The sequence below is a fragment of the Cataglyphis hispanica genome, chromosome 7 (genome assembly GCF_021464435.1).
Source record: "Cataglyphis hispanica isolate Lineage 1 chromosome 7, ULB_Chis1_1.0, whole genome shotgun sequence".
NCBI lineage: Eukaryota > Metazoa > Arthropoda > Insecta > Hymenoptera > Formicidae > Cataglyphis > Cataglyphis hispanica.
Genome location: NC_065960.1, coordinates 1,477,757 through 1,493,154, shown reverse-complemented (window position 1 = coordinate 1,493,154; position 15,398 = coordinate 1,477,757). Strand labels below are relative to the sequence as shown.

Below are 15,398 nucleotides of genomic sequence, written 5' to 3'. Positions count from 1 at the left end.
TTGGTTCATTTCGTTAGGCATATGTTTGTGGACCAATCAATTTCTTTATGCTTATTGCTATGCGCTGATGCAAAAGTGTGTGTTCCCCACTTGAGCACGACGAAAATTGTCGGATGTTCAAAAATTGTGAAAACGGAACGCAGTTATGACATCACACCATGGTAAACGGAACGGCATTGGATAAAAAGTTGTTGTCCGGATGCTAATACGGAACGCACCCCTCTCTGTATATCTTGGTATCCAAACCTCAAACTTTGAATGACAAAGAAACCGGTGTTTTATAAAATCCTCTTCGCGACATTAACAAGAGGTAGAATCCATTCGAATTATCTCATCGTCCATCAACTAACTTTCTATGAGTGTATTAACGCAAAGACTGAACCGCCTGCGATGTACGTACTCGATGTTGAGATTTTGTGTCAAAGGCAACTACGTCCAGCGGATGAGCGGCACGCTGTCGAAGCGCGAACTCGGTAAGCATTCGACGCGTACGACACAAATAGACCATGTGGCGTGCAATTTCCAACAGTATCGACAATTTGCGATACTCTCCACGGATCGTCAACAGGTTGACGTCGCTTCTCAATCGATTACCGATGATTATGACGAGAGTACTAAGCCGGAGAAAATAAAGGAAAATGAATATGCTCGCAATCTGTTTCTGAATTCGATCTATTATTCAAAGAGCGTGATGAAGCCAATCACGACGTACGCTTACGTCACGAACGAGGAGGCTCTGAGGCTTCTGGAGCAGGATTGGAGTCTGATGACGAGCGAAGAGATATTATCGGCCATCAAGAAGCTGTCCTACAATATTTGTCATAATAACAATGATCATATCGATCCATTGAAATACATGAAAGCTTTCAATGTATTGCGTATAGAGGAAATGAGCGATAACGATTTGTTGATAATGATGCGGCACTTTGTGCCTTTTCGCATTTTTTTAAAACATAATTTATATAATAATTTTTGCAAACGTGTGGACAGAGAATGTGTGAAGCGCTTCTTGCAGTTGACAACTAATGAGATGCTGTTACTCTGCGATGTGATATATCAGATGATGCATAACAACATGTCTGAATATATTTGGTATGCTATGAGGAAATTAGGTAACAAACCTAATAAACTCACTTCCAAACAATTAGTGCAAGTTTTATTCTTTCTGAATATATGTCGAAAGCCACCTATAAATATGTATGAGCTTGAATATTATTTAGAGCGGTGGATGAACGAGTTGTCCATCAATGAGCTGGCAATAGCAACATTAGGTTTCTTTAAAACCCGCACGCAAATTAGAAATGTCATTTTTCTGACAGAAATCATGAGGAAAACTATCGCTGAAATAGAGAGTGTAGACAGTGTTAGTATTGGAGCACTCTTCAAATTGATACGGTAAGATAATATTGAATTTTTGTTAACTTGTGGACATTGATTTTATTTTTAATATCTTGCTTCCAGATTTAGTATGCACCTCACAGCAATCCCTATGTTTCAAGAATTATTGAAAGCTGTGATGCCGCACGAGCCGCGTTTTACGCTGATGTCTCTGACACATATCGCGCACGCGTGTGGGAAGGTTGCGCTATATGATGAAGAGTGCATAGATAGAATAATTAAAAGGTAAATCTTATTCTAGTTTATGTATGCTGTAAAACGAAGAAGATAATAAGTAATGCATATGATTATAATATTTCAGATTTAATAGTGAAATAAAAACCGCGAGATTAAAGGACTTCGAAAGATTTATTTGTGTGCTTGCTAATCTCAACTTTGACCCAAGCAACAGTATCTATCAAAATGTGATCGAAGAACTTAGAGCCTCTTGGGACACGAGGCGAGCTCGGGAGATATCAAAGTAAGCGTTACAGCAATAATATGTCTAAATAAAAAAAAGATTTTTGCATTAAAATAAAAATCGCGAATTTTCTCTTGATACCTTTCTCTTAAAGATAACAAATTGTATTATTTCAGATATATTTATAACATTTTTTCACGACAGGTATCCAAAAGAAGCTTCACGAATTTTAGGGTATTTGGCGGTGTTAAGTATATATCCTACGGATCTGATTCGACGTGTCATGGCGCGCGAGCATCTTGACAAAATTTGCTGCGGCAATTATACTCATCTCACACGCGAATATTGCGTGTTGGACTATAGCCTCCGGCTGGAAGTACCCGATTACAATGGGCCATTTCTTAAACCCTCTATATGTCAATTTTTAGAAAAAGTATGCAAAGAGATCGTCCGTCTATAATCATATTCTTTGTTATCAAAATTCGAGAAAGTGATATGTATTAATGAATCTAATCGTGTCTTGCAGAAATATTTCCAGGAATATTCCAGGATTGGCTCAGGAGAATCGAGTCGGGGGAATCTGCTTTGTACAGGCGTGTTACAAACATGTCAGGTATCTATATTATCACATAATGAATAATTCCTTCTCTTTACATATATCTTCACAGATGCTTTCTTTAATAGGAGCTGTTCAACACTACATCAAACATATCCATCGTCCGACCGTTGCCGCATTATGTGCCGTCGGACATCGTTTTCTGTCTAGACGAACAAAATCAGCTCGTACCATCAGAGGAATTCCTATCGCAATTTCAATCGAGTGAGATCATGCGCGTGGACAAAGAAACTTCGAAGAATGTTAGATGGATTGCTCTCGTCATGGCTCCTCATGGACTTCTAATAAGAAACAATAATTTACCTACTGGAATGTTAGCTGCAAAACTAAAACAACTGTCCATAATTGGATATACGCCAATCATGGTAAGTTTTATGAAAGATAGCAATTAATGTATCAATCTGGTTAAAATTAATGTGAAAGTTTGAAGTGCATGTGCATGTTGATGGAAATTCCACTCATAATTTAAGTAATTTTTGATATTAACTACGATTAACAGTAATTGAAAATTGTAAAATCAGTGTTGAGAAATTTAATATTAGAAGTATGTTGATTAAACATACTTACTTAGTAAGACATATAATAAAAAATGTTTTGATCTTTTACAGATATCATATATTTCTTGGAACAAATGTGCATCAGCACAGGAGAGATGTGATTACATCAAAAAGCTTGTATTTAGGAATAACGAATCAGAATTGTTCAACAAATAATATTACACAATATTTCTCTCATTATTTTATATTTAACTAATAAACTTTATGCGAACTGTTAATATAGATCTCATTCCATCTTTCACCATTTCTATATAATGGTTCACGTATAAAAATAGTTGTATGTTAATTGAATGATCTTTATTATAATCTTTCTTATACTCTTCTATAATTGTGTATAATTAGGAGAAAAATAATCAGACATTTGATTATCTCTATTTTATGAATTAAAATATAATGTCATTGTATAAATATATCTTAATAACAAAAAAATATTTAATTACATAATAACTTTTGAAAGTTATTATATTAGATATATTAGAAAGATATATATTATATAAATAACACGAAGAAAGAAAAAAAAATTGTCGGAAATATAGTTTTTATGAACAAAATGTTAATAACAATTATTATATATACATATGGATATATTATTATACATATTATGGACGTATTTACAGATATATAGGCGAAAGTATGGCATACAATTTGACCAGTTTAAAATTTCTCTATCATCAAATTCAAGAGGCATGAGAAAACGGAAATACTGAAGCCGGTTTCAAAAATAATTGTACATAAATTTCTTCGTGTATTCGACGGTGATGAATAGTGTCGCGGTCGCTGGTACCGTTCTTATTAAGGTTGGTGTTAATCCATTATATAACGCGCCAATGCCTTCTTGCCGCACAATATTTTTGAAGATTATGAAGGCGGGTGTTTTTAAGTTCTGCACCTAATTAAAACAAAAGTTTGGAATTACATTTTTTTTCACTAGACATTCAACATGCTACTGTTAAGTGTGCTTTTTCAGCAATGAAGACGAACCTGTATTCTGCTTTTAACTACATCAGCGGGAAATATCGCTAGCCAAAGCATCGCGCCGCCTACCGCGCCGGCCACCATTGTTTTCTGCCAGCCGATGTCATCCCTCTTTTGATCCTTCGTCGTCAACAATTCTCTCGTGGCCTCGTAACCACCGAAGAAAAAGAAATAGCCCGGCATCTCTCGGGCTATCGTCGACGATAGACCTACAAACAGGCCTCTTACACCTTGTTCCTTAAGAATCTGTTTCGTTAAATTCCATGGTCCTACGCGAGATCTCTGAGAAACAATGAATAACGACAATGTCATAATACCATTCGTAAGTTCATAATGTCATTAAAAGCGTCATCGAGCGCTATTCACCGTGGATTTATTTGCGGCTGTTTGCATCTGTTCGACTTCCTTCACCGCCTGCAACTTGCATTTTATCAATTCAGTCGGGCATAGCGTCAGCGAGGAGAAAAACGCGGCAAAGAAACCGGCGCAGGCGTTGCTGAAGGAGCTCAGCTCTTTTACGCTCTGTGCACCTATGAGAGAAAATTAATCTTAAAAAATTAATTTGCTTAAAAACGTTTATACATTTTTTTGATATTTACGTATTTATATTATATTGATGAGTGACATATAGCTCTGTTTGTCAAAAATTCTTTCGTTGTACGGAATCATGAATCAATAGGTTTTATATTTTACCTAATAAATGAGCGATCGCTTTCTGACAGCCGCCGTATGCCGCGAATAATACTGAATTCTCGGCGACATTGGCAGCCACTGCCGGAATCGTCCCGGCATACAAACCTCTCGCGATACCGTCTGTTCTTAATGTATGCATAAAGCAATTTGCCATGCCCTTATATATGGATGGAAACGTCTGCATTTTTACCTTCACTGTGTCCAGCGGTTGACCTACATAAACGAGCGCTACGCCGCCTATAAATGTTAAAAAATATTGAAAAATGTTGAAAAATATTATGTGAGAACGCATATACGATATCTCAAATATATCAAGTATAAACACTTGACAAAAGAATATCAATTTTAATGTCTAGTATTAAAATTAGGTCTAAGTTATAATATATCTTGTTATAAACTTGCAACTCAATATATGTGCTATAGTTTGTAAATACAGCAAATCATTATAAAAACATATGATATACATATTTTCTCAACAAATGCAAAGCATTTTTTTTTCTTTTTTCTTTTTTTCTTCTGACGTAAAAGATACAATCCCGCGCCAGTTTAATCGATTACTAGTTTGGATTTATCAGTTGATTACACTTATATGAAAGATAACATACGAGACTGCGATAATTCCGAAAGTTATCATTTCATCAAATCTACATATATAAATTATATATGTATGTATATATATATATATATATATATATAAGTAATTTATTTAGTTTATTATATAAAAATTATATAAATGTAATTATATTTATAAAAAAAACTATCTCTCTCTCTCTCTCTCTCTCTCGGTGTATGTGTATGTGCGCGCGTTATATACAGGGTGTTTCAGGTCAGGTTAGAGAAATTTCAGAATCTTAGTCCGGAAACGCTTCGTTAAAAAGTTATAACTAATAACAGAACAAAATGTTCATGTTAGAAATGTAAATAAAAGTGTCTATGTGATCTACGAATACTACAAATGTATGTAGTGTTTAAATAAAGATGTTCAAAAATTTTTTTTTTCGTTGTTTTGAGCTTATTTTCTTTTGAACACCTCAGAATTATATAAATGAAAATATTGTAATTTAATTTGTTATTTAATTACCTATCAGATTTATTTCATTACTTTTTTCAAATAAATAAAGGATTATTTTTTAAAATCATCAAGTAAACATGATTTTTTGACGTTTATTAGTTATAACTTTTTAATGAAGCGTTTCCAGATCTATTTACAGGAATTTTTTTGTTCCAAATTCAATTTCCTATAAGATTTTGAAGTTTCTCTAATCTGACCTGAAACATGTACACCCTGTATAAGCAGCAATAAATGCAATAATATAATTGAAATTTTATTTAAATGCAAATTATTTGCAATATGATACTACAATAATAAAAGTATCAGAGATAATATAATTTAAACAATGTTGTCTACAATATAATAATACTTGACAATTTAAAAATTTCAAATATTTTTATTTTTTAGAATTTTTTATTTTTATATATTCTGCAACTTTTTATTTTTACGCTTTGCTATTCTATATAAATCGCTGCAAAAAAAAAAAACTCGCGATTTTATGTTCCTCAGAAACTTTTTCGTGTAATATTGGTCTAATATCTCCGCGCATCCCATGAGCTGCCACAAGCAATTACTGCATATATTATACAGGGTGTCCAAAAAATTTTGACACACCCGAAGTGTGAAGGCAGATTGGGCCAAACTGAGTCGAAAAGTCCTATACCATTTTGTAAAATTCGCAATAGTTTTTGCTGTTATTAATTAAAATATGTGAGCTAACGAGCGCGTTGGAAAGGCCGGTATCGGCAGGCATGTACGACGGATTACTCGTGTACGTCTCTTAGCAACGAAGGTATCATCTAAGCAAGAGGTGACAGCGTGACTCTATCTCTCGCTTAGATGATACTTTTGTTACTAAGAGACGTGCACAAGTAATCCGTCGTACATGTCTGCCGACCTACTGCTTTCCAACGCGTTCATTAGCTCACATATTTTAATTAATAACACAAAAACTATTGCGAATTTTGCAAAATGGTATAGGACTTTTCGACTCAGTTTGGCCCAATCTACCTTCACACTTCGGGTGTGTCAAAATTTTTAGGACACCCTGTATATACTCGCATCGGCGCACGTGACTTTGGTTTTTATCAGCATTTTATCCCACGATACATGATTATTCATAAATGAAGTTGTAAATAAAAGGATGCCGCGTATAAAAACGCGTTTTTATTGAACATTACCGAGCGAGCCGGCAACGAAATCGATCATGCCATCCTTGATGTTTCCCATGGCGCGATTTTTCTCCAGCACGTGGGGCATTTCCGCGCTGATCGGCCCGGTGACACTTTTCGTCGTCATCGTTCGCTTTTAATTAAAAAAAAAAAAAGAAAAAACTGATGCAATCACATGTACCGTTTCAGACAAGTATACAATCAGTCGCGTACAACGGGAACGGGCGATACGCGATACTGACGATCGCGCGTTTCGTAAGACAGTGTGTATCTAAAGAGAAGCCCGCTTAGCCCGCTATCGCGCGTGGTCATTCGCGTCGTCGATGTCAGGTTCGGCACGAGAAATCCCCGGGCCCTTCATGATATTTTCTAGAAAAGACAGTTTTGCTGTCATACATAATATCAGTCACGGTATATTATTTCGCGTCTTATATTTGAGATAAGAATTTTCGTTCTTTAGGTTCATACATTGTATATGTTTCCGGCAATAAATTATTCACATAAAATCATATCTAATTGAAAAATAATTCTCATGTTATTTTTTTATATTGTTATATAAAACTGCGACATAATATAAAATTCATGGGATATTTAATTCGTGTACTGGCGATATAAATAAAGTGTACACGGTGAAAAATGACGATACGTATCACGCGGAATCGGCGAGGGCTGTTTAGGATCCCGATCGCAGTTGCTAAGTTACGGGAGGACGCCGGAAGATCATGTTCGCGACGAGGTCGTCATGGAAACGCAGTGCCGCATCCCTGAATCCCTGGTCGCGAATAAGTCACTAGGAGACGTCTTTCCCTGGCCGCTCTAGACTCGACGTTGACGGACAATTCCGCCGCGATCGCGCAATTCTCCGTCCGATCGTCATAATCGTCTCATCGTGATATTATACACTCGGGCACTGTCGCAGGTCGCGGGACCAGTATCTGCATGTTAGACGACGAGACGTTGCGACGTGAAAAATCACTAAAGCGGCCACCAGTCGCGGCAGCGCCTGGCTTTGGCTTCCGGGCAAGAGACATATGCTCGCAACACACGAATCACGTCAGGCACGACGTGCGCGACGACATTGTGCTGCGACATTTCAAAACATGAATTTGCTCCGCAGTGGCCGCGATTGACGTTCGTCGTCAGCCGTTGTCGTTTTTCTCTCTCTTTCTCTCCCTCCCTTGCTCCTTTGTCAGCCGCGCGAGGAGGCAGAAGCGAGGATCGGGAACGCGTCGCCGGGGACGCGGGCCGACGACACCGTCGTCGTTCATTGTCGCCGAATCGCGAGACGGTGCATACAAGAGAGAAAGAGAGAGACGGATAGAGAAAGAGCATCGCACGAGAGAACGCACGTTGCGTACGCACGCAGGCCTGTTAAAGCAGCAAAGCGGAGAGGAAAGTGTGCATGTACGCGGCGGGTCGCGTCGCGTCGCACCCGCGTTGTGTCGATCCATCGGATTATCCTCCCGTTCGAATAATATATCCTGCCATGGTAGTCGCCGCGAGCGCGTCTCGGTCGCGACACAAGAGGCACGTCGCGGCGCCGCTCTAGCTTTAGGGGCCCGACCGACTGCAAGATGCGAAAGGTCCGTTCTCGGGAGAGCATTCTCGCGGTAAGTAGCTCGCGACGACCACATTATCGTCGTCGTCGAGGAGACCACGGCAGTCTGTGTCTCTCCCTGTCTTTCTCCCTCTCGTTAAACTAGCTCGCGCAGCCTGACTCTTCTTCGTCCCCCGCCATTAAACCCGTTCGCTTACGGCGGCATTCCCGAGAGATTCGTGAACGACGGGAGCGAGACACCCGAAGTCATCCTCCGTGAGGAAAGAGACCGCGGGCGAGAGAGGACCGTTATGTCGACGCGCATCTATAGACCGTCGTGTTCCGGTCGATACGGTGGAATCCGACGTGGTTCGTCCCGTCCGTGGCGCTGACTTTCGTGGGACAAGACGGCTATCGGACGGCACCGACGCACCCGTCGATCGCGAAGCGACGCCGTCGTTCGTCGCGTCCCAGGGGATCGTTCCGGACGATGGTCGCGTGCTCCGATAAAGAATCCGGGTGAATAGATCACGCACGACGCGCAACTTCTCTCTCTCTCTCTCTCTCCCCTTTTCCTGACAAGTGGCTCGTTTCGACTTGGGCTTGGTTCGTTCTCGGGTTTGTTGTGTGATGCGAGGATATTTCTCCTCCTGGTGACGTTTTACCGAGGGAAACAATGTGAATACGAAAATAGTGTCGAAGAAGAGAAAATGAAACACGTGCTGCTTGCATTTAGTGAGGTAGTTTTATCATGTTTGGTGTTTCAATAACAACTGAAAAGGTTACATTAAAGGAATAAACGCGATATTACAGAGCAATGTGGAGCAATATTTCTCTGTTTGAAACGTCGCTAGATTTCTCTTTATTACCTTATTTCTCAGCTGATTAAAACTTGAATAGTGTGTTTAGTATAGTGTAGTATTTGGATTATATATTTTGTTTATTGGTTATTGTTAAGAGTCTACAACGAGTTTGATTTAGGTTTTAATATAATGATAGTTTTTTCAATACAATTGCTCCATTTAATTGTTTAAGCAAATTAGATGCATAACAATAGTTATGTATTATATGCCACTAAACCTATTCAATAGAGTTGATTGTTCTGCGATTGTATAAAAGGAATATGTTAACCTCTGATTTAAATTCAAAATGGATTAATATAAATCCATTTGAAAAAACAAGCTTATTCATATATATATATATAGCTAATTATAGCAAAAAAACAAATTTTTTCTCACAGAAGCATTTTGCATTCCAGTGAAAGTCAGTGTCGCAGAATGGTGGTGGATTGTCTGTCGATCCAGACCTCAGCAACTGCAGTAAAGAAGCAGGAGCGAAGGTTAGGTGGCACAGTTGGTGCAAAGATGCAACCGAACAGCGGCGGTGGAGGATGTGGAATGACACCGAAAGAGCTCTCTGACAATGATGATTTGGCTACGTCTCTCGTGCTAGATCCCTATTTAGGATTCACTACCCATAAAATGAATATCAGGTATTATTGGAATTCTTTTTTTTTTCTTTTTCCAATCAACATATACATTTAGAAGTTCTATTCTAACAATTTATTTATTAAAATTTTATCTTTTCACAACAGATATAGACCATTAAAAGCAAATAAAGATGAACTCCGAAAAATCATTTGTGAATTTATTCAAAGTCAAAATTATGAGAAAACATATAAAAAATTAATGGGTGGTGACTGGGGTGCACGACTTCCTCATACAAAATCTAAGCAACAGCAAATCAATTTAGAAAACCACGTAAGTTAAATATGATAATAATGTCACTTTACAATTTTAAACTCAGTTATAAGGAATTTATATTGTTGTTTTATACAAACATAAATTGTATATATAATGGTTATTTTTTTTGTAGATCAAGCGATATTTGCGAGTTTTTGATAAGGATTCCGGATTCGCGATAGAGCCCTGCTACAGATACAGCCTAGAGGGACAAAAGGGTGCTAAGATATGTGCCACCCGAAAATGGATGAAACATGAGAAAATCTCTTGCCTTGTCGGTTGCATAGCAGAACTTAGTGAAAAGGTTTGAATAATATGTAAATAGAAAAGATTTGATCGAGTAATTTTTTCTTTTTTTAAAAGAAGAAAAATCTTTATTTTTTATTTATTTTTTTAAATTTTTATTCAACCTTATATACTTTTTAGGAGGAAGCTGCATTGCTGCATCCTGGAAAAAATGACTTCTCTGTGATGTTTAGTTGTCGAAAGAACTGTGCCCAATTATGGTTAGGACCTGCTGCTTATATTAATCATGACTGTAGAGCGAATTGCAAGGTTGGTAACTGCAATATCGCACGAAATTCAAAGTATGATCGAAAAAAAAAATTACAGCGAATGCGAGAATAATAATTTCATGTTACAGTTTGTGCCGACGGGTAGAGATACGGCATGTGTCAAAGTGTTGCGCGACATTGAGGTGGGCGAAGAGATCACATGTTTTTACGGAGAGGATTTTTTTGGTGATGGTAATTGTTACTGCGAATGCGAGACCTGCGAGAGGCGAGGGAAAGGCGCTTTCGCGAATCAGAAGCCAGGCGAGGAACTGTCATCTGGTAAAATCTTAGGTGATATTTATTAAAAGAATGCGGTATCATCAGTTTTTATCATCAGCTGGGTCGGTTATTGTAGGTTATCGTCTGAGAGAAACGGATAATCGAATTAATCGGACCAAACATCGACAGCAACCGTTGAACAGAAATAAACAGCAAGCTGATACCGCTCTTACCGAGCGAAATGCAGTTCTGGTTGGAAATGCAGCGGTCGCGCCACATTCTCTCAGTATGAAGGAATTGCGACGCAAAGGACTTACCAAGTACGATGCCGAGTTGTTGATTGCGCAGGGATGTCGTTTCTCTGATATCAATCAGCAGCAGCCGGCTATCAACAACGGCGAGAACGTACTGCAGACTCGACCGCATCCTTCCGCGGTCACGACTTCCGTCACCAGAAGTCTTCGTAACAAACAGATGTGCAAATTCGATGGCAGCACTGATGAGGGGAGCGCTCTCAAAAATACTCAGTCGCTCAGAACATCCAGGTAGCCTTTTATTATCTTGATATGATTAAATGTTTGATTATTATATATTTAATATTTTAATACATGCAATTTTAATTTCATAGGCTTCACAAGAGAACGGAATCAAAGAAGGGGAAGATTAATATGAAGTCTGTATCAGTCTGTCTCGGCAATTCCGTTGCAAAAGACGCGGAAGTAGCGAATATCAGTCATCGAAAAGAAGATTCAGATAGAGTGCCTGAAGAGAGTCTATATTCGCGATTACAAAAGCATCTCGTCACGGAGATAAATCGCGATCTTTACATGGAAGATTCACGACGGCGTACCGAGACGGAGGAATCTTTAACTGAAGCCTGTCCACTACGATTGACAAAGATGGAGGACGAGTCTAATGTTGGTGACGACTTGATGGAGGACGAACGGGGAATACCGAACCTCATTGCGGAAGTCGACCCCGATATAGTAAATAATATTAATTCTTCCAATTACAAAAAAGGACAATATAGTACAAACGCCTGTGATTCAATCCGATTAAATTCCATGTCTCAGACCCATGTGCAACAGCACTTACATAACGCAGAATTGATTCCTGACGACACGAATTGTCGCTCAAGGGATTATCGCCGTTCTTCGTCACCCGTGCGGGATAAGGAACGCGAAAATGATCCTTACAACACAAGTAATTGTCTCAATAAATTTTCCAAATCTCGCAGCAAACAATTCTCCTCGACAGACGAGAGAGATGATTGCAAGACGCTGAACGAGGACTCGTTTTGCGAGGATGATACGCCATCACCGATAGAAGAAAAGAAAGCTCTGCAACAGGCTGACTTCCGGCATAATGATGTCTTGTATGAAAGCTCTCGATCGGATGATGAATGTTGCGATATAAACTCTGCGAAAGTAATTGTCGTGCAGAAGTATGCTATGGAAAAAGATATGGAGAGTGAAGACTGCGGAAGTCCGATTGCCGTTGATGCGACGGCGGATCGTAATCGCACAGATAGTGTCGAGTTTTGTGGACTTAATTCTGAGGAAGTCATAGAAATGAAAAATAGTATTGAGAACGTCTTAAAATGTTATAATACGGTTCCGAGCCAGGAAGAGGAGGAGGAAGAGGAGGAAGGAGAAGAAGAGAGCGTCGTGATGAAACGTGATGCATATATCGCAAATGTCGAGACTGATGTGAAATCTGAGGTGACGACATTACATGCAATCGAAATAGATTCTAGAGTACATATTAGGGAAGAATTAGGGAAGAACGCGACGGACTTTAATAATGTACAAACTGGCACAGACTATAACAACGATCTAACAGGCCATAGGAATTTTCAGGACAATCACGATCCCTCGTCGATAAAGAGATCGACGTCCAAGCGAAAAGATTACGCGTTAGAAATCGTGTCCTCGAAATCGTCTCGCAAATCACAGAAAAAACTTTCGAGCACCAAGTCCAAATTCGGAGTATGGACAGAAGATGCTCAGGATGACGCGAAGAATCATGGCAAAACGGGAAAGAGCAAGAACAAATCAACCAAGAATCAGAGGAGGGATCGGCAAAGATCGACGACGACCGAGATCGGGGAGGCCGATGACGATTCGGGCATCCAAGGTGATATCTACGAGTTTAGCGAAAAGGAGAGTAATTTGGAGGATATTGGAATACTATCTATAATAAGACGCGGTAAGCACGAGTCTCGTCATGCATCCTCCTCCACGTCGCCTGTATCGGAGTTGCAATGTAACGATGAGTACAGTAAAGCCGAGCCGCCAGTTTTGGTCCGAGAGGAACCATGGCCTTCGATCAATTCGATGGCTCGGAGCGAGCACGGTGCGGATTCCAATAACGGTGTTCAGGTGGAAGAGAATTGTGATGTCGAAGAGAGCATGGAGAGGTAAATTATATTGATACAAATACACATTTTTTTTCTCACATAAAAATTTTATTTTTGTCTACATTTGAACCAATTTCCATATTATATATATGTTATTTGCTTCGAAATCAATCAAAAGATAATAGAATGAAAAAATATTCTTTTAGATTAACAGCCTATGAAAACAACAGTAGTTCGCAAAAATCAAGCTCGATCTCATCCTCCGAGTGTCAATGGCAAACGAGCAATTCGAGCGATTGTCGAATTTGGCCCGTCACGCCGGAGAAACCCAGCCGTGGTCTCAAGTTGACGTTGCGCATGAAGCGGTCATGTCTGGAGGACAATGTCGAGTCCGGCACTAGCCTGAGCGAGGACAGCTACGAACCTGAATACGAGGTGTTGCGTGTCGAGGGATTGGAGAGGCGCAAACGTCGGAAGAAACACAAGAGTAGGGACCGTGAAAGACGACACAAGAAATCGCGCGAGCTGAACCTCGATCCACCGCCGCCGCCCATGAAGAGATTACGCTTGATTCTCGGCAACGAGACACGTACTATCGATCTAACGCACTCTTAACAGCTATAATTCCTCCTTTCCCCGTTCCTTCGACTCCCTTCCCCCTTCCCTCCCTCATCGCGACGCGCGTAATATTAATTTCGCACATTATGATAGACTATCTTTTGAAATATAATTAAAAAAGGAAGATCACACACATACACACACCACTCCAGGAAATTTTAGGCCTCCTCATCCTACGATATGCGACAGCGAGTTCATATCGAACTTGAAGGTACTTTTCTCACGATTAAACTTTGTTTAGAAATAGAACTAGCATTATTGCATTTTCTTCCTATCTCTCATTCTCTCTCTTTATCTCTCTCTCTCTCTCTCTCTCTCTCTCTTGTAGTCCTTGTTATTTAAATCTTCTAGCAATGTATGTCTTATTCTGGTAACAACGAATCTCTGAAGGCCTATCGAGATCTCGTAAACGGAAAAATTCGTAGGTGGGAGAAGTTTTAGATTGCATACGCGTACATGTTTTTTCCTGCCTAGAATTAAATACGTACGAATCAAAAGGAAATAGTATGCAAATACTTATCCAAACGTCGTACAGTTTCATATAGATTAATGAAGCGCTCTATAGTACATTAAACGGATAATTCTACTTAATGATTCGATCGGCGTATTACTTTTTCAAAATTTCCTACCTTTGACGAAGAAGAGCATCGGATCAATATAATCTCCGGAAAAAAGATTTCTTTTCACATTTTGTTTCAAGCTCACTTTCCATAAAACAAACTGTTGTATATGAAACAAATTGTATCGATCTCATATTTTGCGAGATTAACATAATCAGATTAAATCTTAAAACAAACTATATATCATTGCAATCGTTTCGGAAAGTAGTACCCCGTTATTATATTCTTGCTACTTTCCACCTGCATGAGTGGTACACTCCGGAACGGAGAAAAAGAACGGAGGAGAATTCTTATACTTATACTATGTATAATAATAATTATCTAACTGATTAAAAAAATCTAGTTAAATATTAGTTAATTACTATTATTGTGTAATCTATTGCTATTCTCGAATGAAGGGTCAAATATCATGAAAAACCTTGTAAATATTGCTTATACATATAATGATACATATACATATATATATATAAGTTTATTACCGTATTCTGTTATCTCGGTGTATATTATAATACAATGTCTTTTGATGCGTGTCGATACGTCATTGGCAGACGTTGCATTGCATACATCATTGTATGCGGAATACACCGGTCACACACGTAATAGTAACGAAGTATTATAAGAGAGAGGATTTTATTCGGCAATACGTTTTCGTTATATTACACGCCGTTAGAATCCAAATGTCCATATATATATATACTGCAGACGAGGCCTCTGCGGGGACGAAAACGCCTTTGTGCATAAGACATCGCCATCTGTTCCACGTCGCTTTTGTTCGCGGACGAAGAATGATACGCGAAGGGCACAGAAACTCAGAAGCGGTACTCGAAATTTTTCTGGTTATTACATTGAAAAATGCAATTTTTATTCTTTGTATATTAAATAAAAAA

The 15,398-nt window shown here is 38.8% G+C and overlaps 3 protein-coding genes across 5 annotated transcripts; 2 read left to right on the top strand and 1 right to left on the bottom strand.

Moving 5' to 3' along the window:
* The first annotated feature begins 106 nt into the window (after positions 1 to 106).
* LOC126850904 (uncharacterized) lies at positions 107 to 3,189 on the top strand. Its single transcript, XM_050594370.1, has 7 exons — positions 107 to 1,395; positions 1,462 to 1,623; positions 1,700 to 1,858; positions 2,003 to 2,231; positions 2,325 to 2,411; positions 2,483 to 2,779; positions 3,023 to 3,189. The coding sequence occupies exons 1-7, from the start codon at positions 356 to 358 to the stop codon at positions 3,125 to 3,127; spliced, it is 2,079 nt and encodes a 692-aa protein (XP_050450327.1). The 5' UTR covers positions 107 to 355; the 3' UTR covers positions 3,128 to 3,189.
* Positions 3,190 to 3,388: 199 nt separating this feature from the next.
* On the bottom strand, positions 3,389 to 8,752 carry LOC126850929 (mitochondrial ornithine transporter 1). 2 transcript variants are annotated; one of them, XM_050594416.1, is made up of 6 exons: positions 8,618 to 8,752; positions 6,872 to 7,231; positions 4,640 to 4,876; positions 4,313 to 4,476; positions 3,953 to 4,228; positions 3,389 to 3,860 (listed from the first exon to the last, which is right to left on the bottom strand). In XM_050594416.1, the coding sequence occupies exons 2-6, from the start codon at positions 6,987 to 6,989 to the stop codon at positions 3,687 to 3,689; spliced, it is 969 nt and encodes a 322-aa protein (XP_050450373.1). In that variant the 5' UTR covers positions 6,990 to 7,231; positions 8,618 to 8,752; the 3' UTR covers positions 3,389 to 3,686. The 2 variants fall into 2 exon arrangements, with proteins under 2 accessions (XP_050450373.1, XP_050450375.1); XM_050594418.1 differs by having other exon boundaries at positions 6,872 to 6,995; positions 8,618 to 8,685.
* On the top strand, positions 7,982 to 14,692 carry LOC126850897 (histone-lysine N-methyltransferase KMT5B). Of its 2 annotated transcripts, none has more exons than XM_050594356.1 (9): positions 7,982 to 8,472; positions 9,658 to 9,891; positions 9,994 to 10,159; positions 10,275 to 10,445; positions 10,568 to 10,696; positions 10,785 to 10,974; positions 11,051 to 11,459; positions 11,543 to 13,333; positions 13,480 to 14,692. In XM_050594356.1, exons 2-9 carry the CDS (start codon positions 9,677 to 9,679, stop codon positions 13,886 to 13,888), a joined length of 3,480 nt encoding a protein of 1,159 aa, XP_050450313.1. In that variant the 5' UTR covers positions 7,982 to 8,472; positions 9,658 to 9,676; the 3' UTR covers positions 13,889 to 14,692. The 2 variants fall into 2 exon arrangements, with proteins under 2 accessions (XP_050450313.1, XP_050450312.1); XM_050594355.1 differs by lacking the exon at positions 7,982 to 8,472 and adding an exon at positions 8,996 to 9,139.
* The last annotated feature ends 706 nt before the right edge of the window (positions 14,693 to 15,398 follow it).

Coding starts and splice junctions, on each gene's coding strand:
- LOC126850904 (XM_050594370.1), top strand. CDS start 356: ATGAGTGTATTAACGCAAAGACTGAACCGCCTGCGATGTACGTACTCG. Junction 1,396..1,461: donor GCACTCTTCAAATTGATACG/GTAAGATAATAT, acceptor TCTTGCTTCCAG/ATTTAGTATGCACCTCACAG. Junction 2,232..2,324: donor TATGTCAATTTTTAGAAAAA/GTATGCAAAGAG, acceptor CGTGTCTTGCAG/AAATATTTCCAGGAATATTC.
- LOC126850897 (XM_050594356.1), top strand. CDS start 9,677: ATGGTGGTGGATTGTCTGTCGATCCAGACCTCAGCAACTGCAGTAAAG. Junction 11,460..11,542: donor CAGTCGCTCAGAACATCCAG/GTAGCCTTTTAT, acceptor TTAATTTCATAG/GCTTCACAAGAGAACGGAAT. Junction 13,334..13,479: donor GTCGAAGAGAGCATGGAGAG/GTAAATTATATT, acceptor ATATTCTTTTAG/ATTAACAGCCTATGAAAACA.
- LOC126850929 (XM_050594416.1), bottom strand. CDS start 6,989: ATGACGACGAAAAGTGTCACCGGGCCGATCAGCGCGGAAATGCCCCAC. Junction 4,877..6,871: donor TTTCGTTGCCGGCTCGCTCG/GTAATGTTCAAT, acceptor TAACATTTATAG/GCGGCGTAGCGCTCGTTTAT. Junction 3,861..3,952: donor TAGTTAAAAGCAGAATACAG/GTTCGTCTTCAT, acceptor TGTTTTAATTAG/GTGCAGAACTTAAAAACACC.